Below are 12453 nucleotides of genomic sequence, written 5' to 3' on the forward strand. Positions count from 1 at the left end.
GATTCGTGCACACTATGATTTCTGTACTGCGCGTAGATAGAAGGCTAGATAGACGCGGCGAACTCCGCAATTACATCATTCTCCAATGAGACAAAACAAACCGCCCACCCTCCGCCCGGGCGAAAACTCAACCCAAAATCATCGCAACACTCAGAGACAAGACTTCAAGAGACCATTATGTTCGACTGATCTACGGGCACGACGACATAATCGAATAATCAACAGCTGTCCGCTCGTTCGCTCGAAGGGCCGATGATTCCGTAAACGTCAACGCAAAGAACGACTGGAACCATGGCATCCGACGAACAGAAGCCGGACGCTGACCGGTACACCGAGTCGCAGTCCCCAGAGACTGAGACTCATCCGGATGGCGTCCCGGCGCGGTCACCGACGACCGCAAGTAAGGCGACAAAGAAACCGGCGCCAAAGCCGGGCCTGGCGGCGCGATTGGGCCTTGACGCGCCGACGCTCATCATGATGTTCAAGGGCTCACTACCGCCCCTGATCGGCATCGCCATCTACCAATCCACGCCCGTGGCACAGTACTTCACAACACTGGGCTATCTCGTGCCAATTATCTCAGTACTGGCGCTGGCCATTCTTCCCAGAGGGAAATATCTTCAGAACCTCGTCCTCAATGTCACTGGAATTTGCATCGGCGGCGCCTTGTCGATGCTGGCACTATGGTCCGGTGTCCAGGCGCGAAGGAACACCGCCTCCGCCGAGGAACTGGCCACCGGATTGCCCGTCTACAACTCAAGTCAGTCAGCCGTCTGCGGCGTCTGGCTGTTCTTCAACATTTGGATTTCAAATACCCTGAGAGCTAAATACCCTGCGATGAACCTGCCTGTCATGATCTACTCCATCTTTATGAACGTTGCCTGCACTTTTGGCCCGCTCATGGTGACCACCGCAGCCGCCGAGTCGCTTGTGAAGCGGCTGACCGTGGCCATGCTTTGCGCCATGGGTATTGCTACCGGTGTCTCACTTTTCGTTTTCCCCGTCTCCAGCAGGAAGGTGGTGAGCGGTGAATTCAAGGGCGCCATTGGGCTTGTTCGCAAGTCTATTGCCCTGCAACTCAACTACTTGAAGACGTTATCCAGTCCCGATATGCTCGAGCGTCACCAGACGAAGAGCAGCAACGTCTTCAAGAAGAACAAGAAGCAGAAGAAGCCCGAGATGACGAAGGAGGCGAAGGCCGCCGGCGAGCTCAAGGCTACGGCTTTGGCGATTTCGGCACTGTTTGGAAAGATGCACGGAGACATCCTCTTCGCCAAGAGGGATATCGCCTACGGCAAGCTCAACTCCAAGGATATCGGCGAGATCTTCAACCTCCTGCGAAGTATCATGATCCCATTGAACGGCATCAGCACGATTGTCGACATTTTCCGCCGAGCCTCCGAAAAGCACGGATGGGGTGTTAATGATGGCAACGGTGACTCGGACACGGAGAAGGAACGGGAAAAGAGAGTCTGGAACGATATCATGCTCCAATTGCTGGAGCCATTCGAAATCCTGACGGAAGCGATGGACCAGGGTCTCGATCACGTCGGTATCGTCCTCGAACTCACACCCAAGCCGAAGAAGACGAAGGGGGCCGACGTGGAGATGGATGCCGGTGCCAAGGCGACCTCGAAGCCAGGCGAAGCCGGATTCGCTGAAGTTCTCGCCGAGAGGGTGCAGGATTTCAACGACAAGAAGGGAGAGCTGCTCAGAAACTGGTTGAAGGAGAGGCAGCTCGCGACAGAACAGGAACGCCAGGATCTTCACCTGAAGAAGCTCGAGACCAGGATGCGGGAGCGCGACCAGACGCAGCTCTATGTGATGCTGTACATGGAAAAGCTTATGCTCGCCCTTGGCGAAGCAGTGCAGGATCTGGTCATGTTCGCAGACTCAAAAGTGGCTGACGGCACGATGGCAAAGAAGCGCTTGATCATCCCTTCTCAGAAGCGTCTCAAGAAATGGTTCAAGGGTATCTGCAGCACCGAGGACGCTTCCCCCGAGCAGACGCCGGATATCGCTGAGATGGGCGCGAATATCGTCTACGCCGGTGATGGGTATAACAAGAAGAAGGACCCCGAACATCTCCCTGCTCACGGCGTCTGGCAACACTTTGGGAACTCGGTGAGGGCATTTTCTGGCTTTGTCGGATCAGGTGAATCGCTCTTTGGCTTCCGTGTCGCCATTGCGACCATGACAGTCGGCATCATGGCTTTCCTGCAGAGCACCCAGACGTTCTTCACTGAGCAACGCTTGGTTTGGGCCATGATCATGATTGCTATTGGCATGACCATCACTGCCGGCCAGTCCATTTTTGGATTCGTATGTCGAGTCGGTGGAACTTGCGTTGCGGTAATTTTCTCCTACATCATCTGGTACATCGTTGTCGAGCGCACCGCCGGAGTCATCGTCTTCCTCTGGTTGTTCATCTTCATCGAGCAGTACTTTATTTTGAAGTATCCGCGGTTCATGCCTGTGTGGCTCATCACAATTATCACTCAAGTACTCATTATCGGGTATGAGCTGCAGGTTCAGAAGATCGGAGAAAAGGCCGCCGCAGCCACGGGACAGCCGTACTATCCTACCTACCTCCTGGCGCCCTATCGTCTTGCCTGTGTAGCGGCTGGTTGTTTCATCGCGTTCATCTGGACCATTTTCCCGGCTCCCATCACCGACCGGCGCTGGCTCCGACGGGATCTCAGCGCCTCGCTCTATCTCCTCGCCAACTACTTCAGTGTCGTAACTGAGACGATCAAGGCGACGATGGAAGAGACTCACGGTGACATTAAGAAGCCCGGCACACCTGCTCACAAGATGGAGAAGGAAAGGCGTCGCATCCTAGGCAAGCTTCTACTGCTGCTCCCTAGCTTGGACCAGCATGCGCAATGGCAGAAATGGGAACCGGATATCGGCGGCAAATTCCCTAGGGCTACATACGAAGATATCATCAGACGGTCAACCAGCACCATGCGGTACCTGACGCTGATTGCTTACACCATCACATGGAAGCCGCGTGACAGGCCAGCCAGTCCCTCTTCAGACAGTGACCGGGCCTGGCTGCGCGCTCTCAATCAGGTCCTAGCGGGAATTGAGCCGACGCAACATACCATTCTCTCCACGCTCACGCTCCTGTCCAACTCACTACTGTCGGGTCAATCACTACCGCCCTTCATGCAACTTCCGAGACCGAATGAGCTCACCCGCAAGCTCCTCCACCTCAAGGGCCCTGACCCAGAGCCGCGGACCATGCAAAGAAGAGGCAGTGAGCTCGAGCACAGGCTTGTCACGGTCCACACCCGCACAGGATCTGAAGTGCGCCCCTCAGGTCGGAAGCCCAGCGTGGTGGGGTCGGTGGTGGAGTCGCCGACGAGCGATACTTCAACGATTGGGGGTATGCCCGAGTTATCGGAGATGGTCAGCCCTCTTGGCAGCGGAAGTATTCTCGACGTAAGGAACGTAGAGCAACACGGATATACTGAGTTCGCGGTGCTGCAGGTTTGCAGCTCGCTTGTGTGCGACGACTTGGAGGGCTTGGTACGGTCTGTGAGCAGTTTGGTTGGTGTTGTGGACTTTAGCTTCAGGATCAACCCAAGTGAGGCAACGCTGACGAGCAGTGATGAGGAGGATGCTAGAGGAAAAGGCAAGCGAGATTAAATAATACCCAGGGCCTAGGTTGAAAACACGGAGATATACCAAAAGGCGAATGGAGACAGATATAATAAGAGCTATTACCATGAGCATTCAAATGGATCTGATGATTTGCTCACACAGGCTACGAATCACGGCCGCTTGAGCAAAGTGAGGGAGGAACTTGGAGTGTACGTGTGATATTACTAGCACTAGCTTAATGACCATTCAATAACTCAGAACCGGTCATGTTTGTGAAGTTTACAAAGAAAAAAGCTGTTGCCAGGTCGAAATTTTGTGCCCACGATCCTGCCAACGATCACCATGTCAGGTCTCAACGCAGATGACGCCGCTGCCGCTACTATTCACCCGATGACCCGACTTCCGAGTGGTACTCGTCGTAGTAGTCTTGGTCCCAGATCGGTTCAATTCATGCATCTGCGCACTCATTCTCTCCTCCAACCTCTCCATCGCCCTGCACTTCTCCTCGAATCTCACCACAGCCTCGTCGCGCTCGCGATCGGCCGTGTTGCGTGCGGTGATGGCAGTCTCCTTCTGCTCCCTCGCCTCGCGTAGCATGGTACGCATAGCCGAAATCTCGTACTCGTAGCTGGAGCTTCCCTCCTCAATCTCGGTGATGCTCTCATAGGCCTCCTCGTACTTGACCTCCCACTCGTGGCACTTGGCCTTGAGGGCGCCGCACCTGCTGTTGAGCGTCTCGACCTCAATCTTGAGCACAGCCGAAGCGGACTGGTGACTCTCGATCTCGATCTGGAGCTTCTCGATCTGCTTCCTGCAGTCACCCAGGTCGCAGTCAAGACGCTCGATGCGTTCCGTCTTGGTATGGATTTCCTCTTGCGACTTCTTCAGAATGCTCTCAGTGTGGCTGAGGGTCTCCTGTACGAGGAGAAGCTGACGATGGTTCTCGTTGGCGCGACCGACGGCACGCTCGCCCTCATCCTTGAGGCGCTTCTTCTCGATGATGAGAATACGAAGCTCTTCCGTCTTCTTCGTGATGGTTTCCCGCAGTTCGGTGCATGAAATCTCGATACGAGAGATCTCTTCGCGGAGGGAAATGATCTCACGGTCGCAATGCTCCCACTTGAGCTTCCACTTGCCGCAGTTGTCTTCGGCCGCCTCCCACCGGCAGTGCTCATCCTCAAGCTCACGCTTGAGTCTGATGATGTACTGCTCGAGCTCTTCCTTTTCGTTCCGAATCTTGATGATGATCTCCTCCTTCTCGTTCTTGATTCTAGTGATGGCTTCTTCCTTCTCACTCTTGACCTTGGTTATGGCCTCCTCCTTTTCGTTCTTGACTCTAATGACAGTCTCCTGCTGCTCCTTGACCTCAGACTTCTTCTTCTCGTACATCTCTTCAATCTCCTTGTACTTCCGCTTCAGCTCATCATACTTGTGATCGCACTTCCGGATGTGGTCCTCAAGCTCACCCCGCCTGTGGAGCCACTCGTGCTTCTCCTCCTTGAGTATGAGGTGGCTCTTCCTAATGTCTACGAGCTCCTTGTGACTCGACTCAAACTTGGTGGTGATCTCCTCGTGCTTGGAGGTCAGCTCGGTGAGCTTCAGGTCCATGTCCGCACGCTCGCCTCGCAACTTGCCACACTGATCCTCAAGATCGGCACGGGCTGCTGTAGTGGCCACCAAGGTGAGTCTCGTCTGCTCAGAGGTCTTCTTCAGCTCTTCGTGTTCTTTCTTGATGTAGGTGTAGGTATCCTTGGCTTCGGCAATCTCGTGTCGGAGCGTCTTGCACTCGTTGTCTCGTGCAGATAGCTCCAACTTGAACTTAGAAGCGCTGTTGATGGCTGCAGTGAGCTCCAGGCGCACCTTAACAAGCTCTTGCTTTTGGCCCTCACGCTCGTGGTTGTGGTGACTATGCTCCCTCTCCTTGCGCTCCATGACCTCAGTCAACTCCTCGTAGCGCTCAGTCATGCGATGCATCTCAGAGTAAACAGACTCGCGCTCGGTGATGATCTTGCTCCAGACTTCGCGCAACGACATGCTTCGCCTCGACATGCTAGACATGAGTTCCGTGAGCGCCGCGAACTCAAGCTCTGCCTGTCGAGTGAGCTCCTTCGACACTTCGGAACTGAAGCTGGAGCTGTGAGAGCTTGAATGGAACTCATTGCTATAGGAACGACGGCTGACGCGACGCTTGGTAGTATACGCGCTCCTGACGGACCCAGTAGGACTGCTTGTACGAGGAGATGTTGCGGATGGGTAAGACGGGAGAAGACGAGGTCGGCTTCGTTCGTTGATGGTGAGACCCGACATCTCGCTTGTCAGCAAATCCGACTCGCCGGGAGTGATCGGCGTAGGGATGTCAACGTCCACTCCCAAGTGTGTTTGGGAGTGGTCGTGGTTGTGGTCGTGAGTCGTCGCCATGTTGCCGTGTAGTCCAAAGTGTGAAGCAAGAGTAGAATCCAAAGACTGGTAGAAGCCCTCGGCCATGGGGTAAGGGAAATATCAACAAATTGATCGAGCCGGATTTGGGCAGGCGAGAACGCACATGCGACGCGGGACTTTTAAGGCCTTGAACTCGCCGGGCAAGCTCGTCCGTCACCTCAGCTTCTGCTAATCTCAAAGAATGGTCATCGATACCGCGCGTTTGGGCATGATCAGCCAAACTTTCGTTCCTAAGAGGCTGAGACACAGCTGAAGTATGGCTGACTTCCAAAAGCAGCACCGAACCAAACTAGCAAGATCCCAATCTCTGTCCATTTCCTCCCAAAGAAGCCTACCGGCAAGAACGATGGCTTGCGATAGCGATGAAGCAGCATTCGCAGCTTCGTGATCTGCAGGGTGCCCGAGACCTGATGTGCTTGTTGAGAGAAACTAGGCGATGTCGGTAAACGCCAGGGTCCTCATGCTTGCATCCCTAGCTGTCGTAGCTGAGCCAGCCACAGACAGCCCTCCCGCGTCGGCCGAAGAGTGTAGATGTGTCCGATTGGCTTCTTCGTGACGACCTAAAATGGCAAAGGAGGTGATTTCGAGACATATCCCGCGCGCAGGGCACAGGTTACCTCAAATGGAATGGTCACTGTCTCTGTCACGTTAACTCATAGAACTCCTCGCTTAGAATAGGGACGAATCTACCGAGCCATATGGCCGAAAGCGGTCACATCTTTCCCCGCGTGGAGTTCATCTCGACATGACTTTGAAAGTCACTGCCGGGGTCGCAGGCGTCTCCCCGCAGAAGACTTACTATCTAAGGCAGAAACATTTCCGTTTCTTGCCCAATCATCGTTCGGCTAGTAAACTGTGCTTGACTGTTAGATGTGGGGTCTTCGGTACCAATGGTCAAGTTCCAGCAGATGCACCTGAGACCCCGACTGCATTCAGCTCCCAGACCCGACAGCTTGTGTGAAACATTTTGACTTAGCACAGCGGAGCAACTTTCACAGACAACATTCTCCGAGCCCCTTATTTCGCAAGAAAATAAGATCAGCATTTGTGACGGCCATCATTTCTCAAATACGCAATCTCTGGCGCGTTCCATGCACCAAGAGGGAACTGCTAGATGGCGATCATCGCGTTCTTGACTGTAGCCGGTGAAGCAAAATGAAAGCACAGTCTTCAAGACATAACACCTCAACAATCGCGGGTGTCTTGGTATAGTTTGTTTTCATATCTTTCAGAGATCTTTGGACACCTTGGGGCTACAAGTTCTTACGTAGTAGATGAGATTGGCAATCCAGGAGATGGCGCCTTGTTTTCACCGGTGCAAACTGGCTGAATGCACAGCAAGCCAATTAGACTTTGTAAAGATTGTCTGCAGCAATGATGCTGAGAACATTCCATTCGGGCCTTGTTCTATTGTAGGCGGCCAAGTTGCTGCAGAAGACCAGGTTGTATGGGTGTTGGGGAGGGTGGGCGTTGACGAGGTAATTGTGGGAGTGATATGGGCTACAACTTTATGCGCGACAACAGCTGAAAGCTAGCTGCCCACTGATACAGACGCCACAAATGCGAATACCAAACCTTTTTCGGCCAGAGTACCATATAATGCCGGAGTGTCCGTGTGAACAACACCTGCTGATAAGCTGACAATTTTCAGGACGCCCGCTATTTCCAAGTTGTGAACTTCATCGCTCTCAACAAGGGTACAGATGACCCACGTATGATGAATACGGTGGGTTTACTAGGAAGAATTCCGGCCTGTGAAAGATATCATCATGAGAAAAAGTGCCTCGTTAATGATTGTAATTGCTCAAATGCTGCCTCGTGGTTGTATAGGCGTCCCTAGGTATACTATCTGAGAGCTTCCAGGGCTCTCTCCGCCAACTATCTATTTCGTCGTGGATATTCGCACTCATGCCTTATCACACTTGAGTCTCCAGCTGCTCTGCGGCGAACAGACGATTGCACCATTGAACTTCAGAGTTGTCTTCGCCTGGCTGCTTCGTACGTGGTTGTAAGTGATCCAAATACCATTCTGCGCAATGTTCCTGCCATCTCGATTTGCAGGCGGTGTTGACCTCATTCCACCATCCGGCCTTGAGCTGCAGCTCGTCTCTACGGTTCTCCATGGCCCACTTGAGGTCTCCGAAGCTCAGGTCATTTCCAGTCCAGAGACCGGAGCACAGGAGACGCTGGGCCTTGGTTGTGGCGCCAATATCGGCAGGCGCAGGCGCAGGCTCAGCAATTGCTTCCGGTGTAGGTGCAGCGAAAGCGCTAGCTGCGAGGAAGAGGATGGCTCGGAACTTCATTATTGTCGTCTTAGTGCCTTATTGGTCTAATTTTATAAAGATTTTGGCGTGGATTTCTAGGAAGATAAAAGGCTGGTTTTTGACTGTTGGACGGTATCATTATGAGAAGCTTTAGTAGCCCCAACGACAAAGAGTTGCTGGCTTGAAAATCAGAGATGTCAGGCCAAATTGTTGATTCAAATACTTGCATACGATGACTTCAAGGCCACTGACCGGCCATGGTAATTTCCATCGATAGCATCCAAGAACACGCTATGCCTTAATTACATGTTGTACATGACTTGTACCGGCGGGTCGACGTTCAACGCAATCAAGTCCCTGATTTGCTCATTTGTCCCTAGAAGCCCACTACAGCGAAGCATCCCACCGGTGAACGGATGTCGGCAGGATAAATTTCGCGAACGCTGATCGACAGCTTGATTATGTGACCTCAATCCTATCGGCCATCCCGTACACACCACAATCACGGAGTAGTCCGCGTATTCAGGTACACATGATTCAGTACAAGACAAGCAAAAGACCCAAAGCTCTAATAGTTGTTCTTATTGTGACTGGACGTCAGAACAGGTCTTTACGAAAGCGAGTTATTCGGCTCCGAACCTTTGTAAACTGGGACTCGGGCCAACGAACAGTCCGCCAATACAATCAAGGCGCTTGAACCACGCAGGGTTTACAAAGCTTAAATAATCAAACACCGCTGCAATCTTCGCTAGCTGTTCGTACTACACGCGAAATGGTTGGCGCATATTGGGGAAGAGAGATTAAGTGTGAATGATCTGTTGATTGCGAGACGGAGCTATCCTGAGAAATTGGCTACTAGTAGCTTTTTCACGTTCGAGATGTTCTTCCTCCACCTAACATAAAGTAAGTACACTAAGATCCATCAGCGTCTGGACCTTCCCTCGAAAGAAAGCGTCAGTGTTATGATATGGAACATCACAATCCGCCGACATGGGTCAATCGTATTTCACCTCAGGGCTAGATCTTGGAATTTAGTTGAGCAGAAATTGAATAAGACTAGAACAGAAGCCCCGACTCGCGATTCCGGAAAAACACTTGGGTTCAGGCTAGCAACAGTCAACTCGGATAATCGGGTACCGCAAGTCATGCGGTGGGCGACTCTGGAAACAAAGGGGCGCGGTTATCACCAGAACTTCATCATCTCTAGCCGTTTAGGTGAGCTGTTGATATGGGGATCGATGATGCGTGTCAAACAGTCGTGGGCACCAATGAGGACGTCAGTTCAACTTCTAATCATTACATCTCACCATTTGTACCGAGGTTCGAGTATTATCTCTACCAACTAGACAATACACTACTTGCTATCTTAGACCCTTTGCCATTCTCTCAGAGCCTTGACTGAACCTCCTCTGCTAGACGAGCCTCAACTCAATTCACGGTTTGCTGTACGTGGACTTCACAAGCACACGTGGTTGCCTAAGAACTCCTCTTTTCACGGAGCCAAGTCCCATATTGGACAAGACACATTTCGGACACAGTATACCACTATATTCTCACTCTCTCACCAAGATTCCAAGCCGCTCCGAATATCCATCATCTTCAGGGACGTTTCTCCGCACCGCGTCTTGATGTCTTGATACAACAGCCAGCGCCGCAACAAAGCGGGAAATTTCGGCGGCAATCATGCTGTTGTCGTTATCGTCTCCATAGAAATCCCTCGAGGCGTAGTCTGGCATCGCATAGAGCTTGTAACCGTCCTCGTCAAAAACCTGTTGGCCATGGTCGGAATACAACCAGTTTCCCAAGACACGCATTGTATGATTTTGCATGACTGTTTGCTTTCGGCGCAAGCGGCTATCAATGAGCCACAACTTTGAAGTTCTACGTCCCCTCAGACACCTTGAGGCTTGCACCAATGAGTCATACTCATTGAAACGGTTCTTCGAAAGCCCCATGAATGACAGTTGTTGTCTGAAGCGTTGTCTGGTAAGTTGGTTGGGGTTGTTCCAATCTGTGATCCTTTCATACCGGAGAAGTTCCTCTACGGTCCATGTGGGATCGAATCCGATTGCGATATGTCTGACTCCTACGAGTCCATCCTCCTTTGAGAGAAAAGGCAACTCTTGGCACAACCGCATGAAGTCTGGGAAGCAACGAATGGATTGCAAGACAAACAAGTCTGATTCGGAAGAAACAGATAACCACTGGTAGCTCTTGCCGTCGCTGATTTTGAAGGTGGCAAAATCGTTTGACGGGAAACGAATTCTCCTCTTAGGAGCTCCTCGGGTGGGATTATACCTACGGTGCATAGCTGCGCGGGACTCCTTGCAGGCGGTCCAAAGGCCTCCGTCGATAGCGTACGATGAACGATTTCCGGCAGTCCAAGAAGGCGTCGTCATGTCTTCGGTTGAGAGTGGCGCAGCTAATACCTGCTTTTGACCCTCGCTGACTCTTTCGACAAGGTGGCACTGTTCGAATATCTCGGTCTCCGTAAATAGTGAGACGATGGGAATTTCTACCACTGAGAAGTAGTGGACGCCTCGACAGCCGTGAGGCCGAACGGCGTTCTTCCAAATCATGTCTCTGATCTCGCCTGGGAGGCATGGAAAGCGGGGAAAGCTAAGATGAGACATCGTAGAACGACGATGAATGAATAATGCAGCAGATCAGAATGATAATGCGCTGTGGATGATTTGGGGGAGGAGAGCTCAGGTTTCGCGGAGTTGTCAAATATGTGAAATAGCTTGTCTAGCTAAATGGGAAAGGAGATGTGTTAAAGAAGACTGGCATAGTCTGAAAAGGAACCAGCTTCTTACGTATCATGTTTAACATGTATCTCCGAAAGACAGCATGATAAAGCACTGGAATAGTAATAGCCGGAGATATGATCACTCGGGAGAAGGGCTTTGCCATCTCCGCACGAACAATGCCGCTATCACGTCGATCAATGTCCATTGAGGTATTGAAGATATCGTTCCCATTTGTTTGGTTCCAGATAGCTCCTGAAGTCTTTGCTTCGTTAGCCTGAACAATGCCGAAGTCTGCCCTTGCTTCTTCAATTGCATGCTAGAAGAAAAACTTCGGTACAGGATTTCATGCCGGAACGGAGACCTGCATGCAACATGCCGCGACGTAAACGGATGTCGTTGTTTAGAATCTAACATTTCCAACATTCTGCGTTGCTAGGGTAGATAATGCGAGATGTAATCCTCCTCGGTAGTTGTAATCGATTAAGTTTACCAAGAACCGCCCGGGTAGGCCGCAAAGGTTGAGGCGGCATCTCAGGACAACACACTTTTTGCCTCAAATAGGTCAGTCATCCTGGTGTTTTCGAGGTCAGAAATTGTCTAGTCAAGCCGTAAGACTGTCTGCTGCCGAAAAGTTACAACTTGTTTGTTGACCGGACAGCGACGTGAAAGGCCAAGTCTCACATGAGACCCGCCTATCGAGTCGATCACTGGGCGCTCCGGTCAAAGTGAACCCCTAACTGACGCCCTACGAACGTGGAAGGAGATGACGACATCAATATTCATGCATAATCCCTCTGTTAGTGACATGTTATCTCTATCTCTCCCTTCCGAGAGGCGGGGGATGGCGCCACAGCCTCGGCGCACAACCTCTCACGAGCCCGGAAGATCTGCACTGAGTTGCCAATACGAGATGCATGCTGTCAGCTCATGGATGATGATTGCGACGAGCCTTGCCATCAGGTCGTCGGGTCGGCCGTTTGCTGCAGGCTGGGGTACCTCCATGTTGATTTGATCTTGATTGTTTCGGTACCGTCACCTGGTTCCTCGTCTGGTCTGTGTGAGCGGCGCTGCTCCAAGGAAGATAATGTCACTGAAGCTACTAAATAGTTTCTGGAAACATCTGGTTCCGCCGTTCTACTATACTTTTGGCGGGCACGAAGCTGCTGATGAGGTGAGGCGAGCATGTGTAGCCGTTGCCTGCTCTGGGTACAAGGAGTCACTTCTCACTTTTATCCAGCCCTCTTGCAGTTTTTAGATTTGGGAGAGCAGTGTAGATGAGAGCAAACTGACGTCTCATGGCCTGAAAGAGGAAAACAGAGGGGAAGCGAGAAGTGCTTCCTGGCAGAACGAGTTCGACGAACCCTCCCCACCTTCTGGCGCCCATGGAAGCA

General features: G+C 51.9%; 4 protein-coding genes across 4 annotated transcripts; 1 reads left to right on the forward strand and 3 right to left on the reverse strand.

The window, feature by feature from the left end:
- Positions 1–291: 291 nt before the first annotated feature.
- Positions 292–3654, forward strand: CABS01_16664 (uncharacterized protein; the record flags this gene model as incomplete). Its single annotated transcript, XM_060549994.1, has 1 exon — positions 292–3654. The coding sequence occupies one exon, from the start codon at positions 292–294 to the stop codon at positions 3652–3654; it is 3363 nt and encodes a 1120-aa protein (XP_060404511.1).
- Positions 3655–3954: 300 nt separating this feature from the next.
- CABS01_16665 (uncharacterized protein) lies at positions 3955–6093 on the reverse strand (the record flags this gene model as incomplete). Its single annotated transcript, XM_060549995.1, has 1 exon — positions 3955–6093. One exon carries the CDS (start codon positions 6091–6093, stop codon positions 3955–3957), a length of 2139 nt encoding a protein of 712 aa, XP_060404512.1.
- Positions 6094–7964: 1871 nt separating this feature from the next.
- On the reverse strand, positions 7965–8351 carry CABS01_16666 (uncharacterized protein; the record flags this gene model as incomplete). The annotated part of the gene is made up of 1 exon (XM_060549996.1): positions 7965–8351. The coding sequence occupies one exon, from the start codon at positions 8349–8351 to the stop codon at positions 7965–7967; it is 387 nt and encodes a 128-aa protein (XP_060404513.1).
- A 1514-nt stretch (positions 8352–9865) lies between these two features.
- Positions 9866–10891, reverse strand: CABS01_16667 (uncharacterized protein; the record flags this gene model as incomplete). Its single annotated transcript, XM_060549997.1, has 1 exon — positions 9866–10891. The coding sequence occupies one exon, from the start codon at positions 10889–10891 to the stop codon at positions 9866–9868; it is 1026 nt and encodes a 341-aa protein (XP_060404514.1).
- Positions 10892–12453: the final 1562 nt, after the last annotated feature.

Source organism: Colletotrichum abscissum (assembly GCF_030869225.1).
Source record: "Colletotrichum abscissum strain IMI 504890 chromosome Unknown Scaffold_125.1, whole genome shotgun sequence".
Lineage (NCBI taxonomy): Eukaryota > Fungi > Ascomycota > Sordariomycetes > Glomerellales > Glomerellaceae > Colletotrichum > Colletotrichum abscissum.